The sequence below is a fragment of the Argopecten irradians genome, chromosome 13, assembly GCF_041381155.1.
Source record: "Argopecten irradians isolate NY chromosome 13, Ai_NY, whole genome shotgun sequence".
In the NCBI taxonomy this organism is placed as follows: Eukaryota; Metazoa; Mollusca; class Bivalvia; order Pectinida; family Pectinidae; genus Argopecten; species Argopecten irradians.
This window is the reverse complement of record NC_091146.1, coordinates 34,921,501-34,937,677: the sequence shown is the minus strand read 5'-3', so window position 1 is coordinate 34,937,677 and position 16,177 is coordinate 34,921,501. Positions and strand designations below refer to the sequence as shown.

At 35.1% G+C, this 16,177-nt stretch overlaps 1 protein-coding gene across 3 annotated transcripts in view; it reads left to right on the top strand.

The window, feature by feature from the left end:
- LOC138306012 (tropomodulin-1-like) overlaps positions 1-15,246 on the top strand; it is a 31,299-nt gene extending 16,053 nt beyond the window's left edge. For 2 of the 3 annotated variants that reach the window (XM_069246334.1, XM_069246335.1), the window contains exons 4-11: positions 784-903; positions 1,806-1,895; positions 2,907-2,915; positions 9,883-10,013; positions 10,431-10,538; positions 11,622-11,765; positions 13,548-13,695; positions 14,303-15,246. In XM_069246334.1, the coding sequence (XP_069102435.1) occupies positions 784-903; positions 1,806-1,895; positions 2,907-2,915; positions 9,883-10,013; positions 10,431-10,538; positions 11,622-11,765; positions 13,548-13,695; positions 14,303-14,343 (791 nt within the window). In that variant the 3' untranslated portion in view covers positions 14,344-15,246. The remainder of the gene's footprint in view (positions 1-783; positions 904-1,805; positions 1,896-2,906; positions 2,916-9,882; positions 10,014-10,430; positions 10,539-11,621; positions 11,766-13,547; positions 13,696-14,302) is intronic. The other variant, XM_069246336.1, reaches the window with a different exon arrangement.
- Positions 15,247-16,177: the final 931 nt, after the last annotated feature.

Here is a 16,177-nt window from a genome sequence, read left to right as displayed (position 1 = left end):
TCTCAAATATTTTGCTGCAAGCCCGGCGAGATAATTATCTTATTGCATCACAAAGAAGGTAATTTCAAATCAGAACATTTGGGATAGATTTTGTAACCAATTGGATATTGAACTATTCCCCTCCCCCCCCCCCCCTCCACTAAGCTGGTGGTGATCTTAAGGGAGTAAATGGTGTATTTCTAGGGAGAAAACTATGTGTAACAAGGGAGATAATTGTGTATTACAAGGGTCATTACTCTGTTGTTCTGTTGATTGAAACGAAGTAGCAACTGTATATTTGCTGATATTCGTGGGGGTATTAATTTCGCTAAATTTGCGAGTCCATCCAAAATGGTGAAATTTAATACCTTGCAAAATTGATCAAAATCATGGTTTCCTGTATTATAGCCTGGCATTAGAATAGGACTTTAAAAGACTACAAAGATAATTCGTGAAAATAAACCTCAAAACAATAAATCGCGAAATTTTACATCCGTGAAATGTAACAACTATACAGTATTCCGTATTTGCATATTACAGAGTTATCTACCCTTGCGGGTAGGTATCGATTGTTACGTCACATGTTTCCGAGCGTAACGTCATACATTTCGGAGAAAGCGACGTAAATTGTTCTCACAAAATAATGACGTAACAATCGATACCTACCCGCAAGGGAGCTAACTTTGTAATATGCAAAGACGGAATATAATGTCTATGTTGCTGGATGTTGCCCATCATTTCATTCCATATTGCTGTCTATAAGATCCTGAATTAACTAATATATTAATGTTTGCCTTTTTACAGGGAAGGTTTATAAGCCTAAAGAGGAACCAAAGGCCCAGATTCATGAGGATGAGAGTGTACAGACAGAATGGGATGATATCTTAGCTGAAGCTACAGAGGAAGAACTTGTCGACCTGGCTGGTAACATACCGCATTACTTAATATTCTTTCTTTGTATATTACAGAGTTAGCGCCCTTGAGGGTAGGTGTCCATTGTGATGTCATTTTGTGAGCGCAATTCATGTTGTTTTCTCCAAAAAGTATGACGTTACGCTCCCAAACACATGACGTCACAATTAATACCTACCTGCAAGGACAGATAACTCTGTAGAGTGCAAAGACAGAATTAGATACTTACAATCACCACCACTTTCTCAGCTATCAATTTTTGCGATTTCTTTATCAAAACAAGTTTGTGAAGATTAATATTCACAGATTTAACAATTAAATGATAATTCATATCAATATAGATGATGTAGGTATTAATTCTCAGAGATAAACTTTCTCGAATTTACTTGAATCCCGAATATGCGAAAGCACCGAATGAAAGATGGTTCACAGTAGTCTTCTCTGGTTCTGGTGATATATTTAGAGGATCTTACATGAGTGACTATGTGATATGAAATTCATCAAAATCGTTAAATAATTAGATATGCCACTCACCTAAAATATGAAATTTATCGAATGAGTTTGATAATTTGATGTGGCACATCTTATTATTTCATAAAATGTAGTCATCAGTGTAATATTCTATTTATCACAAAACTTGTATTGATAGAAATAAAAGGTGGTCTATATAAAAAAAAATCATTATAGACAATAAACACTTGACTTAAATTGACAAGAGATCACTTTAATAGACAGTAGGTCTTTATAGACAGGTAATCACTGGCCGCTATAGAGAGGTGTTGAACAGGTGACACAATGAATAGATGGCCACAATGGACAGGTGATGTTTGTTACAGATAGTTGTCACAGACCGCCAGCCATTTATATATTTGTCTATTTTAAACAAGTTATGATTTTGAACTACTGTTTTCCAGCCGTGCTGGGGTTCCATGGTATGCTGAACCAGACACAGTACTACGCGTCCCTGGAGAGTGAGAGTATATCACACACGGGCGGTTTCTCAGGTAAATTTTCATCCTATAAAGTATGATTTCATTGTTCGCTAAAACAAAATACAATATCTTGTAAGTAGTCTTCCCTGTGGATGGATGTGGACTACAAGGCATGCGTCTTGATTGAGAATGGAAGTTCATCACTAACTAATGTTCTGCATGCTTGTTCACAAGGTCATAGGTCAAGTACATAAGGTCACTGAGGGTCACATACAGGGTCATTCACAGGGTCACACAGGGGGTCATATAATGGGTCCCAAGATCATAGGTCATTGAGGGTCACATACAGGGTCACTGAGGGTCACATACAGGGTCATTCACAGGGTCACACAGGGGGTCATATAATGGGTCTCAAAGTCATAGGTCATCTGCATAAGGTCACTGAGGGTCACATACTAGGTCATCTACATAAGGTCACTGAGGGTCACATACTAGGTCATACACTGGGTCACTGGAGGTCACACGCAGGGTCAAGTCACTGGAGGTCACAGGAATGTAAAGCATTACACTCAGGGTCACTTAGGCACAGCTTCAGGGTCACACACATGGGGGTTATGGTGCAAAGTCACTTACAAATCCACCAAGTGTCAAACACTGTCATAGAAAGTGCACAAAAGTCACAATAGGGTCACATTTAGTATTTAAGTTCACCTGTAATTCACTGATAGTTTAAGAATTTGAGAAACAGTATCAATGTTAATTACATGTGGCCTTGAAAATGTGTTTTGTTATTTACGTGTGGCCTTTGATATGTGTTATGATTAGAGAAACAGTTTGTTATCTTCATGTGGCCTTGGGTATGTTTGTGATTTTGAGAAATAGTTTGTTAATTAATTGTGGCCTTGGGTATGTTTGTGATTTGAGAAACAGTTTGTTATATACATGTGGCCTTGGATATGTTTGTGATTTTGAGAAACAGTTTGTTATTTACATGTGGCCTTGGGTATGTTTGTGATTTGAGAAACAATTTGTTAACTACATGTGGCCTTGTTTTATAACTGCATGTATACCTTGTGTTGACAGGACCTCCAGGTAAGACATAAAACAAATAACACATATTTTATAAGGCCAGCCTTAGATTAATATTTGTTTGTTGAGCACTGTCACATAGTGTGCAAATCTGAACTTACTATTTATGGACTGATGGTTGAGGTTTTTCATGTCGAAAAGACTAATTACTAGTAAATGATTTTGAAAGGAAAAAAATATAAACTAGAAATGATTTCAAGAGGAAAAAAAATATTTAAACATTGTGTAGTGGATTCTGAACACTCCCCAAAATTTCTAGATACTGTGACAATTAAAGATTGAACGGATGAAGGACCATGGCAAATGGCAAAAATGTATCACCATGCCAGTTCATAGATGGATAAATGGTTACAGATCTTAAGTTTCAACTGTTACTGTATCGAAGACATCTCATCATCCAATGAACGAAATTTGAGTCAATATTGCTGTAATTATGCTGATAATTTACTGGATAGATGTTTCATTTCAGTGTAGGTGCATAGCAAACAGGTATTTGTTTGTGGTTGGCCTTAGCATCGCTTGTAACTTAGATATTAAACAGAACTATTATATAGGCGTGTTACTCACAAGACAGACGGTTTGGCGAGAACTCTGATACCAGTCTCTACAAAATGATAGGCAAAACTTACTTGTCATCAGCATCTAAAATACTCCTTTTCATCTGGATCTTTAATTTCATGGTGGTAATATCAGAATTATGACTCCATAAAAATGGACTCAAATTTAAGAAAATATACCCAATAAACCTACAAAAGATGTTTATTTACTCTAAATCAAAACTGTAGCTTTACTATTAAAAAAATAAAATTCAGATTTTGAAAAATTCTCTTCTAATTATTTCTTTAACATGAAAGGAAAATTGAAAAAGTGAATAAATCATATTCACTATTGTAAACATAAAAGTGTCTTTGATTGTGTGGCTTTGTTTATATGAAGTTTTATCACACTTTCATTTGCGATAATGTACCACATTTTGATACCAGTGCTGGCCATGCCTGTATATCGGTGTCCTGATATCAACAGCTTTTACGCCAATTGCAATCGCTTACTCTAGGTGTACTATTATGTCATGTGACATCCAGTTACGTCATTAAACACCAGGCGCGCCAGACGTGAGGAATAAGGCATATAGTGATCTGGCAGCTCACTTAACCTTATTAGGTAATAATTGTTTAAGAACATTGAAGTCCTTGTGTGTAATAGTTGTAATCTCATGTGCATGATCAGGCCAAAATGTGGTTTATGGAAATTTTCCATGAAATGAAGCCTCATTGGACCCGGTTTCTTGAATTACTACTAAGTTTATTTGATTTTTTTGTGCAAAATGTGTGATAAAAAGGTTATGATATGACAGTGTTGATATCACAACTTTTATCAGCCTGACACCAAAGGGCTGATATCTGGTCATGAAGGACTGATATCTGGTCATGAAGGACTGATATCTGGTCATGAAGGGCTGATATCTGGTCATGAAGGGCTGATATCTGGTCATTAAGGACTGATATCTGGTCATTAAGGACTGATATCTGGTCATGAAGGGCTGATATCTGATCATGAAGGACTGATATCTGGTAATGAATGGTTGATATCAGGTCAAGGACTGATATCAGGTCAAGTTATGATATCAGCCCAAGGGCTAATAAAAGATGTAATATCAAAATTGTCATAATAACCTCTAATTAACCATGTGCTTGATCACCTGTTGATGTGTGCAGTTGTTTGATGTGACTAACCTTTGTTTTGTGTATTTGACTGTCAGATCCCGGTAAGTAATATAACTCATTATTCCAGTCTCACTGTGATCCTAAATTTAGCCTCACTCTTAATGTAGCTATAGCCTCTTTTTGGTCCTAGCCTTAACCTCACTTTGGTTCTAGCCTCAGCCTCATTTAATTCCTGTAATCTCAGCCTCACTTTGGCCCTAACCTCAGTCTCACTTTGATCTTAACCTCAGCCTCACTTTGAACTTTTAGCCTCACTTTAGTCTTGATGAAGTGTTGGATACATGTGTACAAATAAGCCAAACTGTCTTTCGGTTACTGAGTATCAAATGTAAAATAACTATAGTTTTTATCTGACATAATTTTCCCTATAACCTTACACTGTTGCTATTTATATGCAGATATACGTCTAAGAGAAACTTACATGATCAAGGAAGTGATTCTTCCTCTTTTCAAAGGATTTCCTTTGATTTTGAACAATATTTACGATAAACAACTAATGTCAGATGTAATCTAAAACATTATAAAATGACCTTTTTAAACACAAAGGGGTTTCCTTGCAAAAGTCGAGAGATTACCTCCCTTTGGTGATAGGGGAAATCAAATTTCTGTTACATATGAAATATCTTCAAAAAAATGGCTTAGTGCAGCTGTACTCAACTTCAGGTCTAGCATCCCTCAGCTTCAGCATGATCCTTATTGTAAGCCATTACTTCTATTGAAATATTCTGTGGAAACTCTGGACTCATCTGTAAAGTTACCCTTTCCTGGCTTCATATTGCTTTCTGTGATATACATCTTCTGTGAATTAGATAGATTTCTGTTGTGTCCTCTTTAACTCTCATAAAACTCTTCATATCATCTGGTAAAATTAGTGAAATTTAATTTTCTTTTTGGTGGTTTCGCTTTTCATATCATCATTTTTTTTTTTTTTTTGCATGGAACGAGAAGACTTTTATATCAGAGAAAATTAAATAATGCAATGAAATGCAGAGAAAATAAAAAGTCTTCAAAAAAAAAAAAAAAAAAATCAGAAAAGGTTATTCATCAAGTAAATATCTTCAAAACATTGTACAAACAGAGTAAATATCTCATCTGGTTATAATTATCAATTACATTTTGAGCAAATGGTCAATTTCATATACCGTATTCGCTGTAATTAGCACCCAGGGCGCTTAAATGATTGTAACAAAGGCTCATTAATGAACCATAAAATGTGGACAGAAAAAAGTCAGTCATTTAAATCCTTCTGTACATTGTTAAATCCATGGAAAGGGGGCGTTTTTACAACTTCAACTTAACCCTTCTCCATAAAAGGGCAGGGGCGCTTATAGGGGGAGGGGCGCTAATTACAGCGAATAGGGTATTAGATTATTATCAAAGAGAAACCATCTCAATCTGAAGGTTGTTACATTTGTATCTTTATATTTACAGACGAGGTTTATTCTGCAGTTCAAACATTTAATCTCTGTAGTATGCATGTGGTCAGTAGATATAGGACTCAATTAACTCCTTCAGTATTTGTATATGGTGAAATACTTTACAATATGATGTCTTCCATTGGTATGAAGGAAGACGAGTGTCAAAAGTCCTGATTCTATGTACCGGTAATTTGTATCCATGTCAGATTAATGTAGATATCTTATTAAACACCGTTATAGATTCATGCATTGATGATATTGAGAATGTCCCCATTATTTTAACATGCATGTAATTTGTGTCAACCTTTTGGATGGCCAAGATGTCCTGACATATTAACTCATGCCCTCCACCTCTGAGTCATGAGTTCAAAATCAATTATGTTTCACAAAAACTTGAAGATCTCTGTTAAGTACATTAATACATTAGTATTATTATTAGCATGCCTCTTGATATATTTTAGGTGAGTTGATGAGATATATTCCCTGATGGATCAATGATGAGTTATGTCCCCTTACACCCTATGATAATGAAATACTATTAAGTTATGTCCCCTGATGGATCAATGATGAGTTATGTCCCCTGATGGATCAATGATGAGTTATGTCCCCTTATGCCCTATGATAATGAAATACTAATTAGTTATGTCCCCTAATGGATCAATGATGAGTTATGTCCCCTTGTACCCTATGATAAGGTGGCAGTGTACAGTAGATTTGAAAAATTCAGCAAAATAAAGTGCAGGTTTTAATTATGTACACACAGCTTTTTAACCTTAAATAGCATCTATATAAAAGTATATATATTTTCAATCTACATAACATTTGCAATAGTTATGCAGAGTTCATTTTTTGACAGGTCCGCTTATTGTGGTTTTGTGAGCCTGTAAAAACCATGGTAACCAAATTTGTTTTTTTGAAAAAATGCAAAAAATTGGGATTTTCAACCCAAAATTACACCCCCTCTAGGAGAATTTTTTTTCTTGAACACAGTTTAAAACCAAGCATCACTGCCGTGATAGCGGAACTGAGCCTATTTCGACATAGGTATATCATTAAACTTTTGAGCAATCTTACCTCGTACCCCAGCTATCAATTTCTGCTGCTACAGTATTGAGTTTTTCCATCTTAGACGCACATTCGGATACCCTCTAAACCATTAATCTCGAACCCATTTTGGGGAATTTCTTTATGCAAATGTGAAGCCTGCATATAATTCTCTAGATTGAATTCACCAATTTTAGGACATATACATTTTTTAATTTTTTATGCATATAATAAAACAGGGGCTTTCTGCTTAATAAAAATCTCACCCATGGCCATTCGGTCTTACTGTACACTGCTACCTTATACAGCATGTTTTGTATTTTTAAGTTTTCCGAAAACCCAAATAATGTCTAAACAAAGTTGTGACGAACAAAATGACCTATCCGGATACTGTGTATCTCTAATAGTCACCGAGTAATGCCAATTTCCCCATAAGGTATCTTTTCACCAATATTCCTCCAATACAAGTAACAAGGGGAGGTAATTTGAAAAAATAAAAGTTAAATAACTATGCTGTTTTCTGAAATAAAATTATTCTGAAAATTGAATATGGTATTTGGAGTTTCTCTCTATGCAGAAAAGTGAAAAATACTAGGTTGCTATGAAATCTGACCCTGTTATGTGACGTCATAGCAACCATGACGTCATAATAATGGTGACGTCATCATTATATGTGCAAATGACGTCATAAATACTTAGTGTTATTATTTCTGACAATACAAATCCTATTCTAATTTACCTTAGCACTAAATACACTTATTCTGATAGATAAATCTTAACATGACATTCAAAATGTCATAAAATCCTGCATATTACATCAAAATATTGTGATCCCACCCTTGAAATACAGAATATTACATGTAATCATATAAAACTGTACGTTATTCCCATTTTATTGAAAAAAAAACCCTTTTCCCTCTTATCTTAAGATAATGGCAATAATTGACAATACCGGCTTAGCCGAACACTCGTTCTATTACAAAAAATACATATTATAGCCTTAATTATATGAAAACTGAGAAATCAATGAAAAAAATCCCAAAATTAGCACTTTTGCTGTAAATCTCCATGGATACCGGGTAATTAGCAGAGCAAAATTAATTAGAATTCATATTAAATGGACTGAGAGACACCCGGTTAGCTGTTTTCAGCTTGCTGTTCAAGTGTAAAATGATTAATCAATTAACAGTCAAGCATATCATACCATACCTAGGTAGCAAATTACAGAATGGCAAAATGAGCCAATTACCTCCCTTTAGTTGTACCAAATGAAAAATATATGTATTTACACAATTTCAAACTGTTTGATTGTGATTTCTAGGATAAATGAATGAAAATTTAGTAAAATCAATTATAATCAAGGTCATTTTCCAAAAAATGAGAAGTTCAGTCACTTATAAGGTGGCAGTGTACAGTAGATTTGAAAAATTCAGCAAAATAAAGTGCAGGTTTTAATTATGTACACACAGCTTTTTAACCTTAAATAGCATCTATATAAAAGTATATATATTTTCAATCTACATAACATTTGCAATAGTTATGCAGAGTTCATTTTTTGACAGGTCCGCTTATTGTGGTTTTGTGAGCCTGTAAAAACCATGGTAACCAAATTTGTTTTTTTGAAAAAATGCAAAAAATTGGGATTTTTAACCCAAAATTACACCCCCTCTAGGAGAATTTTTTTTCTTGAACACAGTTTAAAACCAAGCATCACTGCCGTGATAGCGGAACTGAGCCTATTTCGACATAGGTATATCATTAAACTTTTGAGCAATCTTACCTCGTACCCCAGCTAACAATTTCTGCTGCTACAGTATTGAGTTTTTCCATCTTAGACGCACATTCGGATACCCTATAAACCATTAATCTCGAACCCATTTTGGGGAATTTCTTTATGCAAATGTGAAGCCTGCATATAATTCTCTAGATTGAATTCACCAATTTTAGGACATATACATTTTTTAATTTTTTATGCATATAATAAAACAGGGGCTTTCTGCTTAATAAAAATCTCACCCATGGCCATTCGGTCTTACTGTACACTGCTACCTAATGAAATAATAATTAGTTATGTCCCCTGATGGATCAATGATGAGTTATGTCCCCTTGTACCCTATGATAATGAAATACTAATTAGTTATGTCCCCTGGTGGATCAATGATGAGTTATGTCCCCTTATACCCTATGATAATGAAATACTAATTAGTTATGTCCCCTGATGGATCAATGATGAGTTATGTCCCCTGATGAATCAATGATGAGTTATGTCCCCTTGTACCCTATGATAATGAAATACTAATTAGTTATGTCCCCTGATGGATCAATGATGAGTTATGTCCCCTTGTACCCTATGATAATGAAATATTAATTAGTTATGTCCCGATGGATCAATGATGAGTTATGTCCCCTTGTACCCTATGATAATGAAATATTAATTAGTTATGTCCCCTGATGGATCAATGATGAGTTATGTCCCCTTGTACCCTATGATAATGAAATAATAATTAGTTATGTCCCCTGATGGATCAATGATGAGTTATGTCTCCTTGTACCCTATGATAATGAAATAATAATTAGTTATGTCCCCTGATGGATCAATGATGAGTTATGTCCCCTTATTTCCGTTGCATTATGAGTAATTCCCCCTGTTAATGAAAATTGCATTTGTTGCATGATGAGGACACCATGTGATTGATGGTGATAATGTAGATGACGACGATGATGATGATGATGATGATGATGATGAGAATTAATGACTAAGTGTGTTAATTGTTTTATTGACAGGGTCGGCCAAAGCACAGGCCCTGAGGCTGGTACCTGCTGAACCCCCAAACAACACAGACGTGGAAGAAAGTATCAAACAGATACAGGGCAATGACGCCAAACTGAAGACACTAAATCTAAATAATATCAAGGTATCGTTATTAATCCGTTACGATCATAGTCATGGTTTAATAATCCATTAAAGGTCTTAGTTACAGTTGACTAATCCATTAAACGTCTTAGCACCTAGTCATGGTCTAATAATCCATTGAAAGTCAACAAAAATCAAACAATGGAGCACAAATCTAGTGAAAGTAGAAATACAGCTATATTCCATTGACTCCAAATCTCTTATCTCCAAATCCTGATTTATAACAAACCAAATGACTTTTTCTCAGAAACAGTCGATTTATAAAAGGTATCTTAAAATAAATATATAAATTATACTACAAGTAGTTCACCTATAATACTCTCAAACACACAAGAAAATTTGAGGATAAAAAAAAGTGTAAATTTTCTTCATCCAAATATTGCAGCAGTTCTGATGAAAAATGATGTTTATGTTGCAGAATATTTCAAACGAGCGTCAAATGGAGATAATTGAGGGACTCAAATCCAATACTTGTTTAGAGACTTTAGAAATGGCGAATGTTGCTATGACCGACAAAGTTGCTATGGTGAGTAGTACAGTCTGTCTCGGAGAAATCACCGGGGCAGCACATAACGACAATTATATGACAAGGAGGTTTAATTATTGTAAGGAACTTAGGGGGAGATAACTCATCTTGGTCAAGGAACTTAGGGGGGATAACTCATCTTGGTCAAGGAACTTAGGGGGGGATAACTCATCTTGGTCAAGGAACTTAGGGGGGGATAACTCATCTTGGTCAAGGAACTTAGGGGGATAACTCATCTTGGTCAAGGAACTTAGGGGGGATAACTCATCTTGGTCAAGGAACTTAGGGGGGATAACTCATCTTGGTCAAGGAACTTAGGGGGGATAACTCATCTTGGTCAAGGAACTTAGGGGGGGATAACTCATCTTGGTCAAGGAACTTAGGGGGGGGATAACTCATCTTGGTCAAGGAACTTAGGGGGGGATAACTCATCTTGGTCAAGGAACTTAGGGGGATAACTCATCTTGGTCAAGGAACTTAGGGAGGATAACTCATCTTGGTCAAGGAACTTAGGGGGATAACTCATCTTGGTCAAGGAACTTAGGGGGGATAACTCATCTTGGTCAAGGAACTTAGGGGGGATAACTCATCTTGGTCAAGGAACTTAGGGGGAGATAACTCATCTTGGTTATGAGGTTATTATGTACACAGGCAGTATTTCTTTTAATGAATTTCACATGAATTCATGTGAAATTCACTTTTTTGCCAAGGTTTAAGTGGAATTCACAATAAAAATATTTCACAAATTCATGTGAAATTTTCACACCAATTCATGTGAAATTTTTCACACCAATCCATGTGAAATTTTTCACACAAATTCATGTGAAAATTTTCACATGAAAGTCATGTAAAGAAATATTTCTTGTGTATAATAAATTACATATAAAATTGATAATGATCTAAGGTATTATATTTATTTTATGAAAATTTCCATTTTAGAATTCATGATATAAAATTAAAAATGATTTAAGGTATTATATTTATTTTATGAAAATTTCCATTTTAGAATTCATGATCTAGGTTTTCCAGTTGTACAGATAGAAGAGATTCTCACAATTAACCTGTATACAATTTATTATCTAGACTATACCAGCCGCCCTGAAAGCCAACAAGACACTCAAAGTTCTAAGCATCGAGTCAAACTTCGTCAGTGGAGATTGTTTGGTAGAACTCCTCAAGGCTATTAATGAGAACCAGACACTTCAGGAACTCAGGTTTGCTAACCAGGTAAGAAATTCATACCAACATTTGCTTACCAGGTTAGAAGTTCATACATGTACCAACCCTTGCTAACTAGGTTCATGTTCATACCAACACTTGTAACTAGGTTAAAAGTTCATACCAAAACTTGTTAACTTGGTTAGATATTCTTACCAACACTTGTTAACCAGGTTAGATGTTCAAAGCAACACTTGTTAACTAGGTTAGAAGTTCATACCAACATTAGTTAACTAGGTTAAATATTCATACCAACACTTGATAACCAGGTTAGAAGTTCATACCAACAATTGTTAACTAGATTAAAAGTTCATACCAACACTTGTTAACCAGGTTAGAAGTTCATACCAACAATTGTTAACTAGGTTCATGTTCATACCAACACTTGTAACTAAGTTAAAAGTTCATACCTAAACTTGTTAACTAGGTTAGATGTTCATACCAACACTTGTTAACTAGGTTCATGTTCATACCAACACTTGTAACTAGGTTAAAAGTTCATACCAACACTTGTTAACTAGGTTAGATATTCTTACCAACACTTGTTAACCAGGCTAGATGTTTATACCAACACTTGTTAACTAGGTTAGATGTTCATACCAACATTAGTTAACTAGGTTAAATATTCATACCAACACTTGATAACCAGGTTAGAACTTCATACCAACAATTGTTAACTAGGTTAAAAGTTCATACCAACACTTGTTAACCAGGTTAGAAGTTCATACCAAAACTTGTTAACTAGGTTAGATGTTCATACCAACACTTGTTAACTAGGTTCATGTTCATACCAACACTTGTAACTAGGTTAAAAGTTCATACCAAAACTTGTTAACTAGGTTAGATATTCTTACCAACACTTGTTAACCAGGCTAGATGTTTATACCAACACTTGTTAACTAGGTTAGATGTTCATACCAACATTAGCTAACTAGGTTAGATATTCATACCAACACTTGATAAGCAGGTTAGATGTTCATACCAACATTAGCTAACTAGGTTAGATATTCATACCAACACTTGATAAGCAGGTTAGATGTTCATACCAACACTTGTTAACTAGGTTAGGTGTTCATACCAACACTTGTTAACCAGGTTAGAAGTTCATACCAACACTTGTTAACCAGGTTAGAAGTTCATACCAACCCTTGTTAACCAGGTTAGAAGTTCATACCAACACTTGATAACCAGGTTAAAAGTTCATACCAACACTTGTTAACCAGGTTAAAAGTTCATACTTACACTTGCTAACCAGATAAGAAATTAAAAACACACTTTAAGTTTATTACTGCTGTATAACGGGCCCTTGTCTTATCTGGATATGTCATTATTTAAGCATTAAACTATCTTCCTATGGCATCTATGGTCTATATAGATGCCAGAGCTTTGCAGACAATCTTCATAATGCGTGCTAGATGTCATAGTTTAAGTCTTATATTTACATTATTAACTCATTTTGGAGTCTTTACATTAACATTGTTTAAGTAAGATCAGGAAAACTGTTTATCAACGACAATTTAATCCACAAGATGGAACAGCCATCAGTTCACTGAACCACGTCAACATTCGTGACGTCATAATGGTCATGTTTTGGGTGTCAGTTATGCCACAATAGACTTCACTTTGCCTTACCAGGTAATTCTGGTATGATATTTTCCTTCTTTATTAAGAGTAATTTAAACCTGGATATAATCTGGAAGCCTGGTTATAACGGAAATGATACATGGAAGCACACAAATATTTTATGTATCAAGCTAGTATAGATATGAATATGTGTTTTCTGTTCCACAGAAACCTGAGGCTCTTGGTAACAAGGTGGAGATGAAGGTTCTAAAGCTAATAGAGGCTAACACATCACTGCTAAAGTTTGGTATCAGTTTCGAATTCCCCGAACCCAGGGTTCGTGTCCACGACAAAATCCAAAATAATAACGATGAATGTAAGTAGAGTTGCACCAATTTCTGATTTTAATCAATGATCGATCAATTACAATTTTCTTTAATACTATCAATTATGGGTGTTAATTGATTGTCAAAATAGGAGATAACTTGTGCTTATTTAATATTGTTCTGAACCTTTATTATGTAATATATATGTGCAAAACTAATCTCAAAATTTGTCAATGTTAGGTACACAAGAATTTAAATTTAATAATTCAATTCATACTGTTGGTTCACCTTTCTAAAATTCTTCAGGAAAGGTTAAGTAAATATATCAATATACAAAAGACTTTTCTGTAAATTGTATCTTGATTGTAAATTTGATAATTAGTAGGTTGTCCTAAACCAATTGAATATGATTGTAAGGATCTAATAGGTGAAAAAATGATTCTAATTTAAATTGAAAAAGATATACATTCTTTTGCTAAGTTAAGTTTAAAGTATTTTGTTTACTTTATCAGCAAGCCTCTTTTGTGATTTACTTGTTTTCTTCCAAAGGGAGACAACTCTATTGATTCAAATTTTACTTATAAAGTTTTGCTTAAAAAGGGGGACAACTCTATCATCTCTAGTCTTACTAATGTTTCTTAAATGTTTCTGTTGCAGTGAGGAAAAAACGGTTAGGAGATGCCAAGACGGAATCCTAGACATTCATTTAGTCATGTGATCACATCCTAACCAATCGTTACAGTTGAATGGATCATGTGACACTTTAGAACTGTTTTAATGAATTACTTACGACTTTCCCGTCTGAAGGAAGAGGAGAGTGTCCCAGTGCCATTAGAACGAAGATTAAAGCTCATGTCAGACCCAGATTATTCGATGTACCGGTCTCACTACCCTGAGGGATATCTCTCAAACGTCACTAGCCAAATATTAAAGATAACAACAGACCCCTCTTGGACGATTTTGTATCCAATCCTTATTTACTCATGGGAGCAAGACTCTGTTGTTAAAATTCAAACATTTTAGATTTGTGAGGGAAAATTAAACCTTGTCACAGTAGCAGATTACTGCAAACACACATAATGGCAAAACTAAGGGCAGATTTGTACTGCTATGATACTTACCAAGACTGATTATCTACAAACCAGAATGTGTGAGACTTGTGTTCCCGGATACGGCAAGGCCTTATCTGGTGTGTGTGTACAAAATCTTACCCGTGTCTAAGTCTCACAGCTGGAATATAGTTCATCGTTGCCTTCTGTAGCACCGCCGACCTGAATACTGTCCTTTCATATTTCTGGAATATTGTAATTTTGAGCAATTTAGGATACGCGAAAGCATGTGATATTCCTTTTCGCCTTGAATGAAATCACTGGATCATGTTTTAAATTTTGATGTATGAACAGCTACTTAATTAATGCTCAATGGCTGTTCTAACCAGAAACTTCTGTATGTAGACATGTCTTCGATGGAATTTTGCAAACCTGCTGTATCTATTGTTATTGTGACATGCTTCCTGCCAAGTTTTAGTTTAAAGAGGATATTGTTGTTTTACGGATGACACAGATTTTACTTTGTTTATCTTATGTGTGAGAGAGAGAGAGTGTGAGAGAGAGAGAGAGAAAAAAAGAATGAAAGAAATGAGTGAGAGAAAAAGACAGAGAATTTGAAAGAGAGCAAGTAAGGGGAAAATATTTGAAAGTAAATTGGAGTTTAGACTTTTTAACTGCTGTTCATGGTCAACTGATAGGGGAGATAACTCCTGTTCAATAGCTTTTAGGATCAAGGAACATAACTCCTTACGCTTATAAGGATACTCTACTGGAATGCAGCCCGTCTGTAGAGTAGATAATTTATAAAGGCAATGGAAATGTAGGGAGAGCAAAAGCCATACCCAGGGGAGACAACTCATTGTCAAGGGGAGATTACTCCTAGCAAGAAGATGACCTATAGCATGCCTGTCATTTGTTAGCAATACCTATTAATTATTGGTTGTTGAAGTATTACTTTTTGTGTTTTTATTATATAGAAAATGTGTATTCTTAAATTATTCCCTTTGTATTTTGTTTAATCTCAGCGATTCCTGTATAACACTATGTGTATGTCTTAGTGGAGTGGGCTGTCTGTATCAGTCCGTTTATATGCGTCCCAGATTTTTATATAAATTATATACATCTATATCACATCTACTTACACCACACACTAACTACCGTCTCAGGACACTCCGTCCCCCACTGACCGCCGTAGGTTCTGACCAATGAGTATCGGCCAGTTTGACCAGTGCACTTACGACATCATGGCGGTCAGTGTCTGGCCGACATTCAGTGTCTACTGGACTAGTCAAATTTATACATGTATTGTAAACACTGAATTTACAGGGGAAACTTATACTGAGAGGTCACTAGCCTACAGAGCTTTTTATCATTACTGCTTCATCAACATTGGGGATGCTGTATTTTACAGAGTTATCTGCCCTTGCACGTTGGTATTATTTATGACGTCATCTGTTTGGAAGCGTCACGCTTAGAGTTTTCA